The sequence below is a fragment of the Lepisosteus platostomus genome, chromosome 2 (genome assembly GCF_059453375.1).
Source record: "Lepisosteus platostomus isolate fLepPlt1 chromosome 2, fLepPlt1.hap1, whole genome shotgun sequence".
Lineage (NCBI taxonomy): Eukaryota > Metazoa > Chordata > Actinopteri > Semionotiformes > Lepisosteidae > Lepisosteus > Lepisosteus platostomus.
The window spans coordinates 76816652-76827894 of NC_142612.1; the positions used below are offsets into that span (position 1 = coordinate 76816652).

At 38.7% G+C, this 11243-nt stretch overlaps 2 protein-coding genes across 2 annotated transcripts; one reads left to right on the forward strand and one right to left on the reverse strand.

Moving 5' to 3' along the window:
- Positions 1–72: 72 nt before the first annotated feature.
- On the reverse strand, positions 73–1882 carry LOC148677192 (vomeronasal type-2 receptor 1-like). The gene is made up of 3 exons (XM_088623082.1): positions 1593–1882; positions 435–723; positions 73–102 (listed from the first exon to the last, which is right to left on the reverse strand). The coding sequence occupies exons 1-3, from the start codon at positions 1808–1810 to the stop codon at positions 73–75; spliced, it is 537 nt and encodes a 178-aa protein (XP_088479208.1). The 5' UTR covers positions 1811–1882.
- A 3001-nt stretch (positions 1883–4883) lies between these two features.
- LOC148677193 (extracellular calcium-sensing receptor-like) lies at positions 4884–10406 on the forward strand. The gene is made up of 6 exons (XM_088619285.1): positions 4884–5088; positions 5214–5511; positions 5718–6548; positions 6636–6857; positions 8215–8338; positions 8499–10406. Exons 1-6 carry the CDS (start codon positions 4898–4900, stop codon positions 9437–9439), a joined length of 2607 nt encoding a protein of 868 aa, XP_088475411.1. The 5' UTR covers positions 4884–4897; the 3' UTR covers positions 9440–10406.
- Positions 10407–11243: the final 837 nt, after the last annotated feature.

Consider the following 11243-nt stretch of genomic DNA (forward strand, 5'->3'; position numbering starts at 1 on the left):
ACCCAGGTCCATCCGAAATGCTTCACCAGCTGAGCAATGGCTTTCACTTGGTGGGAGTCACTGGGAACCGTTCTAAAAAATGTTGGAAATCTTTGCCTGTTGCTGAGGCAGGAGCATGTGGAAATGTAACTTATCTGAGGAGAAAAGGTCAAAACAACAGAAATAAGAAGGAAATAAGGCCTTGTTGCCTTATGTTAATGTTTCCCAATTACAGAATGCCACAAAATATATTCATTAATACTATTATCAGGTAGAGACTAGGGTTTAAATAACACATTTTAAATCATTAGACAATAATGTAGCAGAATTACTATCAATGATCACAGAACAGCCTAAATAAATGCAGTGTCCAATGCACCTATTTCAGTCTTCTTTGTAACATCTGTACATGTACAGTACATGTAATTCTTGATTCTAGAAACTAGAGTACATACCATTGGAATTCTAAAAGGCTGTAGTGTTCTAGAGAGGATAATGGACTGTGATGACCCCGAGTCTCCAATGACGACCTTTACAGGCCAGGCTCCAGAGCACATCCTGCTGGACACTTCACTGGGGCCATTAAGAACTGTGAGACTGGCTCGCTGGGATGCCACATGAGTCGCACAGGAGTCATAAATCTTGTAGCCCAAGGTTAGATTGGGAAGCAGGTATGGATTCTTGTTGATCTCTTCAATGGCCAGCCGCATGGTCTGGGCCCAGCGAAAAGCTCTAGGGTCAAAGCTGTGGAGAAATCACGGTTTTTAGCTGAAGTACAGAAAAGAAAAACTACAATAACTCCCCATATTTTGGACCAGGGTGAAAAACAAGTTACACAATACTGAAAGTATGCAAAAAGTTGTGAGCAGGTGAATACAGCCACTGATAATCTTATGCTTTGGGATTATAGCAAATTCAAAATTACTATAAAAGAAATTAAGTCAGAAGAATCTAATTTTCAATGGTTCTTTAACTTTGCAAAATGAGAAAAAGAAATACAGTGTATTCTTTTTAAGTGTGGTGTGCCATAGCTACAAACTCCAGCAGTCAATTTAGCAATTAGCAGGGTGCCGAAGTGAGAGAACATATTAATCAATTTTGTTTATGCACACATGTCACTTCATTTGATTTCAAAGCTACTGAAAAGCTCAGTGCTTGAGTAATATGGTTTAAATAGCCATGCCTGCCAAGGATCTAATCACAACTCTGTGAAAACATATGAAATCGGTCAGCTAATTAGTGGGTTTTTCTTTGCACAGATGCAGCAGTAAGGCGAGACCAGACTGCTGGGTGCTCAGGTCTGCAGTGTTAAGTGAGCATGATGTCCCATTTCAAGGTCTAATGAGCACGTCTGCTTTCATCATCTCAGTTTACAGGTAGTGTTTGTGAAAATCTGACTCAAAGGAAAATTGTCTGTGAAGCTGTTAATGTTTTCTTGCTTTGAATTCCCCAGAAAAGGCAGTTTACCTGAGAAAAGAGCACAGCGGGTTTAGTAAAGTACCTTTAAAAAAGGTAATGTGAGAGAAAAGGCTGAGAATACATTTTAAATGAAAGCTAATACATGCTGTCATCTGGCAGCAATGTTCCCCCGGCACAGCAATACATTAACTCACCCTTGACACCCTGATGCGGCCGGTTTGTGTGTGTAGGTCAAGTCAGGGACCACTACCCTGTAATGCATTGGGAAAAGCCCTCCAATAATGATGTCTCCATCGGCTAGGAATCCTGGCAGCTCAAAGTTGCCCTGAAGTGTGCATGAGGCCTCCCCGTCTGCGTGAGGAGCAGAAGCAGAAAGGGAATTAAACAAATTCCAGATAAACAGAAGGATCATCTTCTAAACCTGCTGACCTGTGAGACAAGTAGAGCCTGCTGTTTTATTGGGGGTGTTTTCCCATACGGATCATACCGTGTCGTAAGTATCTCACTGGAATTCATGTTGGAATGAGAATGTGTGACCTGTGCTGCACCACAATCCCAGCAGGTACTGTCACACACAGCTTGTGTACAGGTACAGTACACAAAACATTTCAGTGATGAAAGAGGTCCTTCAGTTTCTTTCAGGTTACTTACTATTGTTCTACTATATGGAAAATAATATTAAGAGATTTACTTTTTTATATAAAACTTTCATTTGTTTTTAAATAAAAGATTGCATTGTTTTAGAACATCAAGACATATTTGAGCACCTTCCTGGAATGAGTGATCATTTGTAACTTTTCAGTTATTCGTGGATTGCAGGATTTTATGGAAGAATAGTATTTTGTCAGCAAAGATTAGAACCTTTGTAAAAGTTTTTGTAGAAAAATGCACCAGTGTGTTTTGTAATGTCATTCTGTATTTTAGGCAAATCGATTAATTTGAGTTGTATATTATAATTATAATTGTATATTATTATAATTATAATTAATATGGGGTCCACCTGGGTGTGAGACCTTTGACATACTGTAAAATTTATTACAGATTTTTGATGAGTCACGGTGGTTGTGTAAGTGGTTAGACTGACATCTACTGGACTAAAAATGAAGTAAGGTAACATAAAGATTAGTTGAACAGCTTATATGCAATCACCCAATTACAGTTCAATGAGAAGCGTGTATAACTGTATAGTACTGTATACGATTCCGCTTTCTCTTGCAACTAGTAAACGCCAGGTGGCGCTTTAGTGGGAATACAGACATGTGCCAATGTTCATAAAGAACCGAGGAGCTTTTTATACACGCACACACGCTAATTAAAATACAGCAGTCTGTGCCATATTCCCCTGTGATGTATACCATGCTGAAGTGACGAGATACAGACTAGTATTCTGCAACCAAGTAAGCATTTAGACCAAATTGTTCTCCCGTCGTCTCCACGTTTAGCCGAGTGGGAGCTAGTCTCACCTCAATGAGCGGGGCGGCTTTTTGAGTCTTTCCCAAATTTTGCATGTCACACAGTGAAGGAAAATGTATATTTAAAGCCTAGGAACAAAGCAAAACGACAAAGTGCAAGTTAGTTTCAAATGTTTCTGAATGCGAAATGTAGTGAAGGATTGTGTTATATATATGTGTGTGTCTTTTATATAACACCATGATAATCTCAAACATTTTGCAATTATAACACTAGTACCTTTATGCCTGTACTTGAATGACGTCGCATCTGTAAAACGTTGTTAATGTTTTAAATGCTTCTTTAGTTAACAATATGTCCTTGTGATTCTGACATAGTGCTTAGAATGCTGGTGGCTGCTGTAATTTAAGTTTTTGTTAACAGAAAGGCGAGATTGGAAAGTCATCCAGCTGCTGGAAGAGGAGAATTGTCACTTTTTTATCTGCGGATAAAGATAGACCAGCGATAATTTCACTGCATGAACAACCTGTTACACTGTTCAAAGACCGTACCAAAAAGCCTTCGGAAGTGGGGTTAATGTTCAGACTGGCTTTCCCCTGGAGTTTACTCGTAATGAAATGTAACAGTTGTATTATGTCTTAGGCTTTTCCTTAAGAGAAAAATATTTGTTTTTTGAAGTGTAGTAAAAGAACTGAGCTACAGAGATTAGTTAATATTAAACAAGTAATAATTTTGGTTTCTACCCACACAGTATCACTATATTGCCTATCTGTTGTATATTTTAATTGTATCTACCAATACAGAGATTTTCTATTTCTTATGTAAAATAAGAAGTATTATTTACAAAATACCATACTGTATATAATCAGAGTACATATACAATCAAACCCCCTTTGTATTAATATTATCTCCAGTGTTTAAAGAGATTCTTTAACAAACAAATCTTCCTGCCTTTTTCCTTCACTTCTAGTTCTGTGCCCTGCTTGTCATTATTAACAAAACTAAAAAGTGTAATAGTATTTCTAATAGTGAATTAATATTATGCATATTTAATATTCCTTAAAATAATTTGTTTTATGTTTTAATAATACGTTATTTTAACATAAGGTTTTGATTCAATGTGACTCCACCAGCCATAAAAAAATTAACTATTACTTGAACATATTTAAAGAAACCAGATTTCTCTAAGCTGCCTGAGTGTACTATAGTCGTATTTCAGTACTGAGCAGGATTCAAAGTATTATTAACTAAGTGGTTCAGTGAATCAGTATTCTTTTTACACACTTCATAAAACTTAACAGTTAAGAGGACAGAAAAAATAAAGGGTTTGATTAATTCCTTAAGTCAAGTAAAGGCTCAATTTTGGAAGTGTTCAGTTGGGTATAAAAAATAGGACTAGGGCTCGGAACCCAAGTGTATGTATCAACCTACTGTAGATAAGTGACAAAAATAAGAAATGTAGTCATTATAACGAATAACATTAATAACATTAAATATTACTAATAACATAAAACATTACACAAGTAGTATTATATTTTTTTAGTTTTCTTAATAATTTAGTTTTAGAATTTCCAGCTCTTTGTTTTAAGCTGTCAGTAAACGACATGTTACGAATGGAATTATGTTAAAATTAGACGATTATGAATAGTCCTGTCACAGTTCATCCTTAAAACGTATTGGGGTTTTTTTGCGGTAGAAGAAAATTACTAAATTTTATTAAAGTATTAACTGAACTAAATTTGGGAAACTATTACCGATTTTTACAGAATTTGCTTCAGTTATTAAGAGTATGCGGATATCAGTATATCGGGCTTTTATCGTGTATAATTATTATGAAAATACAGGAGTGTTTGAATGTAGGGTATGAAAAAAAAATTAACTGACGAGGGAAATGAGGAGGAAGGCGGTCTGTATGTGTCTTACAGCTATATTCCACTTGATCGTGCAATGACAGCGTTCCCCCTGAACAGACTGACAGTATAAATTCATTTCTGCATAAACAAGGTGAAGTACTGTAACTGTTCGTGTAAGAAGAGACAGTTACTGTACTTCCGTACCTCTGCGACAAATGGCATATGTAGGACTATTAATGTTATCCATGTTCTTTAAAGAGCTACATAGCACAGACGGAGCAACTTGTAAGTTTCAAGGACCAGTCGATATTCCCAGTTTCTACGAGAAGGGCGATGTTGTCCTGGGAGGGCTATTTCCTTTGCACTACAGACCAGCGCCTTACTTTCCTTCATTTCAGACCGAGCCCCAATCAGTCAGCTACGTATAGTAAGTCATGTCTACATTCATTCACTTGACGCATTCACACGCTGTCAACACGCTGTCAATACAGTGCTTCAACCCAATCCTCAACTGCAGTATAGCGTCATTGTCCTAATTACTGTTTTATTTAGTTTCAGTCCTCGAGCACTTCGATGGATGCAAACCATGATTTTCGCCGTTGAAGAAATTAACAAACGCCAAGACCTTCTGCCTGATATAAAGCTGGGGTATCAAATCATGGACAGCTGTAACGACATACAGCCTTCTTTGAGAAGTTCCCTAGTCCTTGTGAACGGCCAGCCGGCCGATGCCGGTAACCACAGCTGTGCCGGGGTCGGGAGAGCGGTCTCGCCAGTGATCGTTGGAGATGCGGCTTCTGGGGTGTCGATGGCTGTGTTGAGAACTCTGGGGTCCTTCCACATCCCACTGGTAAGGTACTGACGCGTCAAATACGGCGTTTTTCTTATTGTTTCTTGTAATAATCTTTTTACATTTTTTAAAATTCAATAATTATTTGCATTTATTTCAGTAGCGACTCAGACATGCGTTCCTGCTGGAGCACGGCTGAACCATGTTATTACTACTATTTGTCTGATTTTTATTATGATTCTCCGAATCTCTCTTTTCTTTTCAAGGTGAGCTACTTCGCGTCTTGCAGTTGTCTAAGTAACAAGCGCGAGTTTCCAGCTTTTATGAGAACCATGCCCAGCGACGCCTACCAGATAAAGGCGATAGCTCAGCTTGTCAGTTATTTCAACTGGACCTGGGTCGGAGTCCTTGGAGTCGATAATGACTATGCGCACTTTGCAATTCAACACTTCCTGGAAGAATCCAGCAGGCTCGATGTGTGTGCTGCGTATGTTCATTTCTACCCGCTTTCTCCAAATAAAAAGGATGTAATCAAAGTGATAAACATTATTAAAAGTTCCTCTGCAAAGGTTGTTCTAAATTTTTCAGGGGAATCTGTTTTACAGTCGATATTAAGTGAGTGCAGACGTCAGAATGTCACCGATATACAGTGGATTGCAAGCGAAGCTTGGGCGACTGCAAAATCTCTGTGGAAAGAATTCCATGACCTTTTAAAAGGAACTGTTGGGTTTGCAATCCGCAGGGCTGAAATTAAAGATCTTGGTGATTTTCTGGGCAGAATTAATCCATCCCACGCACGCAAATTCGCCTTCTTTGCGGAATTCTGGGAAGAAACGTTTGAATGCAAATTAAACCATTCCTTGAACACCCATACGCACGGCGATGCGTTTCCGAGGAAGCCCTGCACGGGACGGGAGAGCCTGGAGAGTGTGAACTCTGAGTACTCAGATGTGTCTCAGCTCAGGGTTTCCTACAATGTGTACAAAGCCGTGTATCTGATAGCGCACGCCCTGCACACGCTGAGCAGGTGCGAGAATGGAAGCGGTCCTTTCCCAAATCAGAGATGTGTGGACGTGAGACAAGTACTTCCGTGGCAGGTACAGTAGGCTTCAAAGAAAAGTACAAAGACTTGTATGAAGGCGGAAAGCTGCTGTGTTTATTGCTCGCTTATGTATTTCTTTCAGCTCTTGCATTACATGAAGCAAGTGCGGTTCTCTGTCCTTGGAGAAGAGGTGAGCTTTGACGAGAACGGGGACCCGGTCGCATCCTATGACCTCATGAACTGGCAGGAGAGGCCCGACGGGTCGCTTGAGCTGGTGAAAGTTGGCTACTATGACGCTTCTTTGGGTCGTGAAAACAGTCTAATAATTAACGTGTCGACTGTTCGTTGGCACAGGGGCCAGCAGGTTAGTCGTGCTTTTCCGCTTTTGAAATCTTCTACATTTTATTTGTTGTTGTTATTATTTACATTCTCATCCTTTGTAACATTTTTGAAAAACCTAGAAATGGAAAAGTGTGGTGTTCATCAGGTCCTGTTACTCGAGATCAAAATGCTTGTTTAACCCTGTTGCTATTGGTCTATTATTATTGGAAGTCTATGGTCTTTGCTATTGTTGTTTTATTCAGTTATGAAGTTTAAGGTATTTTCAGTTACAATATATGGAATCCTCTGGTCCGGTATGTACTGTAGATAGGTTTATGTTAATATACATTTCCTTGTTTTCTGGTTGATTCCACTGGATAGTGTGACAAGCGAAGGGTGAGTTGGAAATGTGACTTAAATAAATAGTTGAAAAGGGAATATCAGTTCCCATCCTTGCAGGCAGAGTGCTTAACCACTCCTCATGAAGCCCACAGTTACATTATCATTGAAGCCTGCAACTTCAGAAGTCAAGTTTAGTTTTTTTATTAAAAAATACTTTTAGTGAGACAAGTGTTTAAGAACAAGAACAAGTGAATATTACTATTATTTTCCCAAGCATCTGTTTTTTTTTACCTTAACAGATGGCAGAAAAAAAAGGAAGCACATTATCTAAAAAAGAATTATGCAAGCTTGCTTTAACTTACTGTACATTTATTACTCAAGTTTTAAGAACAGATGTGAGAATCGTGATCTGGATGTATAAATTATTGATTTGCCTGGGCTAGGCATTTTGACAAGGAAATGGACTCTCATTGGTTTTTCATTCAACATTTCATATTTTGGCAGCACTATACTACTGCTCACATGGTCTGTCGTTGCATGTTACATGTTTTGGTTTGGCATGAATTACACCTCTGTATAGTGTACTGTATTTTAAAAAGAAACCCTTGAAGGCAAGGGGTGGCACAGTGGGGCAGTGGTTAGCATTGCTGTCTCACAGTTTGGGGCCCTGTGCTCAATTCCTGGATTGCTTTCCGTGTGGAGTTTGTATGGTCTCCCCGTGTTCATATGGATTTCCTCCCACGCTCCAAAAGCAGGAAGATTGGCCCTGGTGTGAGTGTAGATGTGTCTGTGTTTGCATCTGTGTGTCTGCCCTGTGATGTACCCTGCATAGCTCCCGTTGCTTGCTGGGATAGGCTCTGGCTCTCGCACAAGTCTGAACTGGGGGAAGAGCTTAGAGAATGGATGCTACGTAAGGAAATGAATGGTTGTAAAAATAAAAACAATGGCTTTATTTTTAATGAGATGACGAGCCAAGTCCTTGAAGGGAGACGTAATGAGATTTTTACAGTATATTCACTAAGTGTGACTTTTGAGTGGGTTTCACGGCTCCCCTGTAGGTCCCTCGGTCTGTGTGCAGTGACAGTTGTTCTCCAGGTTCAAGAAAGGCCACTCGCAGGGGACAGCCTGTCTGCTGCTTCGACTGTGTCCCATGTGCTGATGGGGAGATCAGCAGTCAGACAGGTGAAGGACTGCATGTGCTTGCATTAGTTTATTGATAGTTGGAAACAAATCCTCTCTTTCTTGCATGTTCTAAATTTTCAATATTCTTTTATAACACTTTATAGAAAATTATTTTGCACTCTTTGAGGTACTTATTTCTTTGTTCTTTCCTCCCAAACAGACTCCCTTGATTGTACGAAATGCCCACTGGAGACGTGGTCAAACAAAGCAAGAGACCAGTGCATCCCAAAAGAGGTGGAGTTCTTGTCCTATTCTGAGTCAATGGGAATGGTACTGACAGTGGTGTCGACACTTGGAGCCTGTGTCACCACAGCTGTTTCTGGGGTGTTCGTCTTCTTTAGAAACACCCCCATCGTCCGCGCAAATAACATGGAGTTGAGCTTTTTGCTGCTGCTATTCCTCATTCTGTGTTTCCTTATTGCACTTACATTCATAGGAGAGCCAACAGACTGGTCTTGCATGGTCCGCTACACAGCGTTTGGCATAAGTTTTGCTCTGTGCATTTCCTGCATTCTTGCAAAGACAGTGGTTGTGCTTGTTGCTTTCAGAGCCACTCTCCCTGGCAGCAATGTCATGAAGTGGTTTGGTCCCACACAGCAAAGAGCCAGTGTGTTTGTCTGTACCTCAGTCCAAATTCTGATCTGTATACTATGGCTGTTAACCAGCCCTCCACATGCTGCACATAACACTGTGTATCGAAGTGCAAAGATCATCTTGGAATGTGCTGTTGGGTCAGCGCTGGGATTCTGGGGTGTTCTGGGTTATATTGGACTGTTAGCTTGTCTGTGTTTTGTTATAGCATTTTTAGCCAGGAAATTGCCAGACAACTTTAATGAAGCAAAGTTTATAACTTTCAGCATGCTGATATTTTTTGCAGTGTGGATAACCTTCGTCCCAGCCTATGTTAGCACTCCAGGAAAGTATACTGTAGCTGTGCAGGTCTTTGCTATTCTGGCATCAGCGTTTGGTCTCCTGTCCTGTATCTTTGCCCCAAAGTGTTACATTATTTTATTAAGACCTGAGAAAAATTCAAAAAAATATTTAATGGACAAAAGTAATAAGAAACACCAAAGAAAGAGAACCAATTTTATTAATACCTGAGAAAAATACCAAAACATATTTAACAAAGGTGATAAGAAACATTAAGCAGAGAGAACCAATTTTGAAATTTTGTCAAAAACAGATCTAAATATGGTGTATTTGTAATGAGAATAAAATACAATAAATGTTTCATATGTTTTTTCTATTAAGGAGTAATGAATTCCTTAAATAGTTATTCATTTCTTTATTTAACTCTCCTAGATTAAAATAAAACAAATATGATTGTTTTGTTAAACCAATATCTGTTAAACAGGAATGACTTCTGTCTTTCTACTGCCATCATGATAATGTATTGATATTTGTCTTTTTGTGAAACTAGCTCTAGATTGATAACCTGCATAATACGTCTTTATTGATAACAATAAATACTTGTTAATGTCATTTGTAGCAAATGTGGTGGCACTATGGCTAAGGATTTGTGCCCGTGGCTGGAAGGTTGCTGGTTCAAGTCCTGTTGGTGGCAGAGAAATCCTCCTCTATTGGGCCCCTGAATAAGACCCTTAACCCCAGGGGTGCTGTATACATGGCTGACTCTGCGCTCTGACCCCAAGCTTCTCACTCCTCATCTTTGTGTCTCATGGAGAGAAAAAATGAAGTATGTGAAAAGACAAATTCCTAATGCAAGAAATTGTATAAGACCAATAAAGTGGTCTCTCTCTAATATGTGCACATGTTAACATTTATATAAATGTTACATGATGCTCACATGCACACTGAAGTGATTACTTTTTATCTTCTGCATGTTGCCCACTATTGTAATATCTATACAATAAAGGTTTGACAATGTCTTGATTAACTTGACTTAATCATCCCTGTTGTAAGAGCTGTGTCAATCTCACTAAAAGTTGATTGGCCCTTTTTTATGGGAATATTTGTGCAGCCTCACACTTAGATACTCCACTTAGTTGGAGGTACATCCACAATGTCTAAAGTGTCCCTTTGTGCTGTATGGGTCAATAGATGAGTTGATTTCACAGGGTATGATGCATGTAACTTGAGGAATGTTCATGGGCGTCTACTCTAACATTTTGAGAATAGGCTTCATGAGAGTGCATTGTAATTACCACCAAGGTCCACTAGATGGAGAATTTTACTAACAAATGGACAAATGACGTTGCTCTGCAGAAAGTGAATTAAAGGTACGGTAAATTGTGGAAAAACAGCGTACAGCAATAAAGGGTACTTATTATTCAGTTCAAAGATCGGGATTTTTTAACAGAAAAGGCTAGGCTAAGAAAATATTGATTTTAGGCATACTAAAATGTATTTCTGTCTTTTGTTTTTAATTTTTTAAAACCACAAGTTTTAATTTAGTGGAAAATGTTTATTCTTCCATGTCAGACTGAAACACACCTTGAAATTTCAAAACATACCACATGCAAAATAAATCATTAGTATCATTATAAGCTGTGTTACAGTACAAATCCACCATAACGACAATTATAGGAATTACAAAATCTACGATAAAATAGTTTTTTTCCTCTATAACGTCTAAACAAGATAGCTGAAAAGGTTAAAGGCAAAGTTAACTTTTCAGAGCACCTCAGAACTTTTTGAAAAGTAAAGTTCGCAAAATAGTTCACAGAATAGTGTGAAATAACACATTCGTTTTTCCACTAGTAGTATTCTAGTATAATAGTATACTAATATATATTATGGTATTCTTAGTTTGTTAGACTAATTACATGACAGTGCCACCACAGCTGAATAGTAAGGAAATATTACAGGCTTATTGTTTTATTATTACCCGCTCTCTTGCCAAGGACATTTTAAACAAAACCAGAGAGATGGAACACCGAGAGAT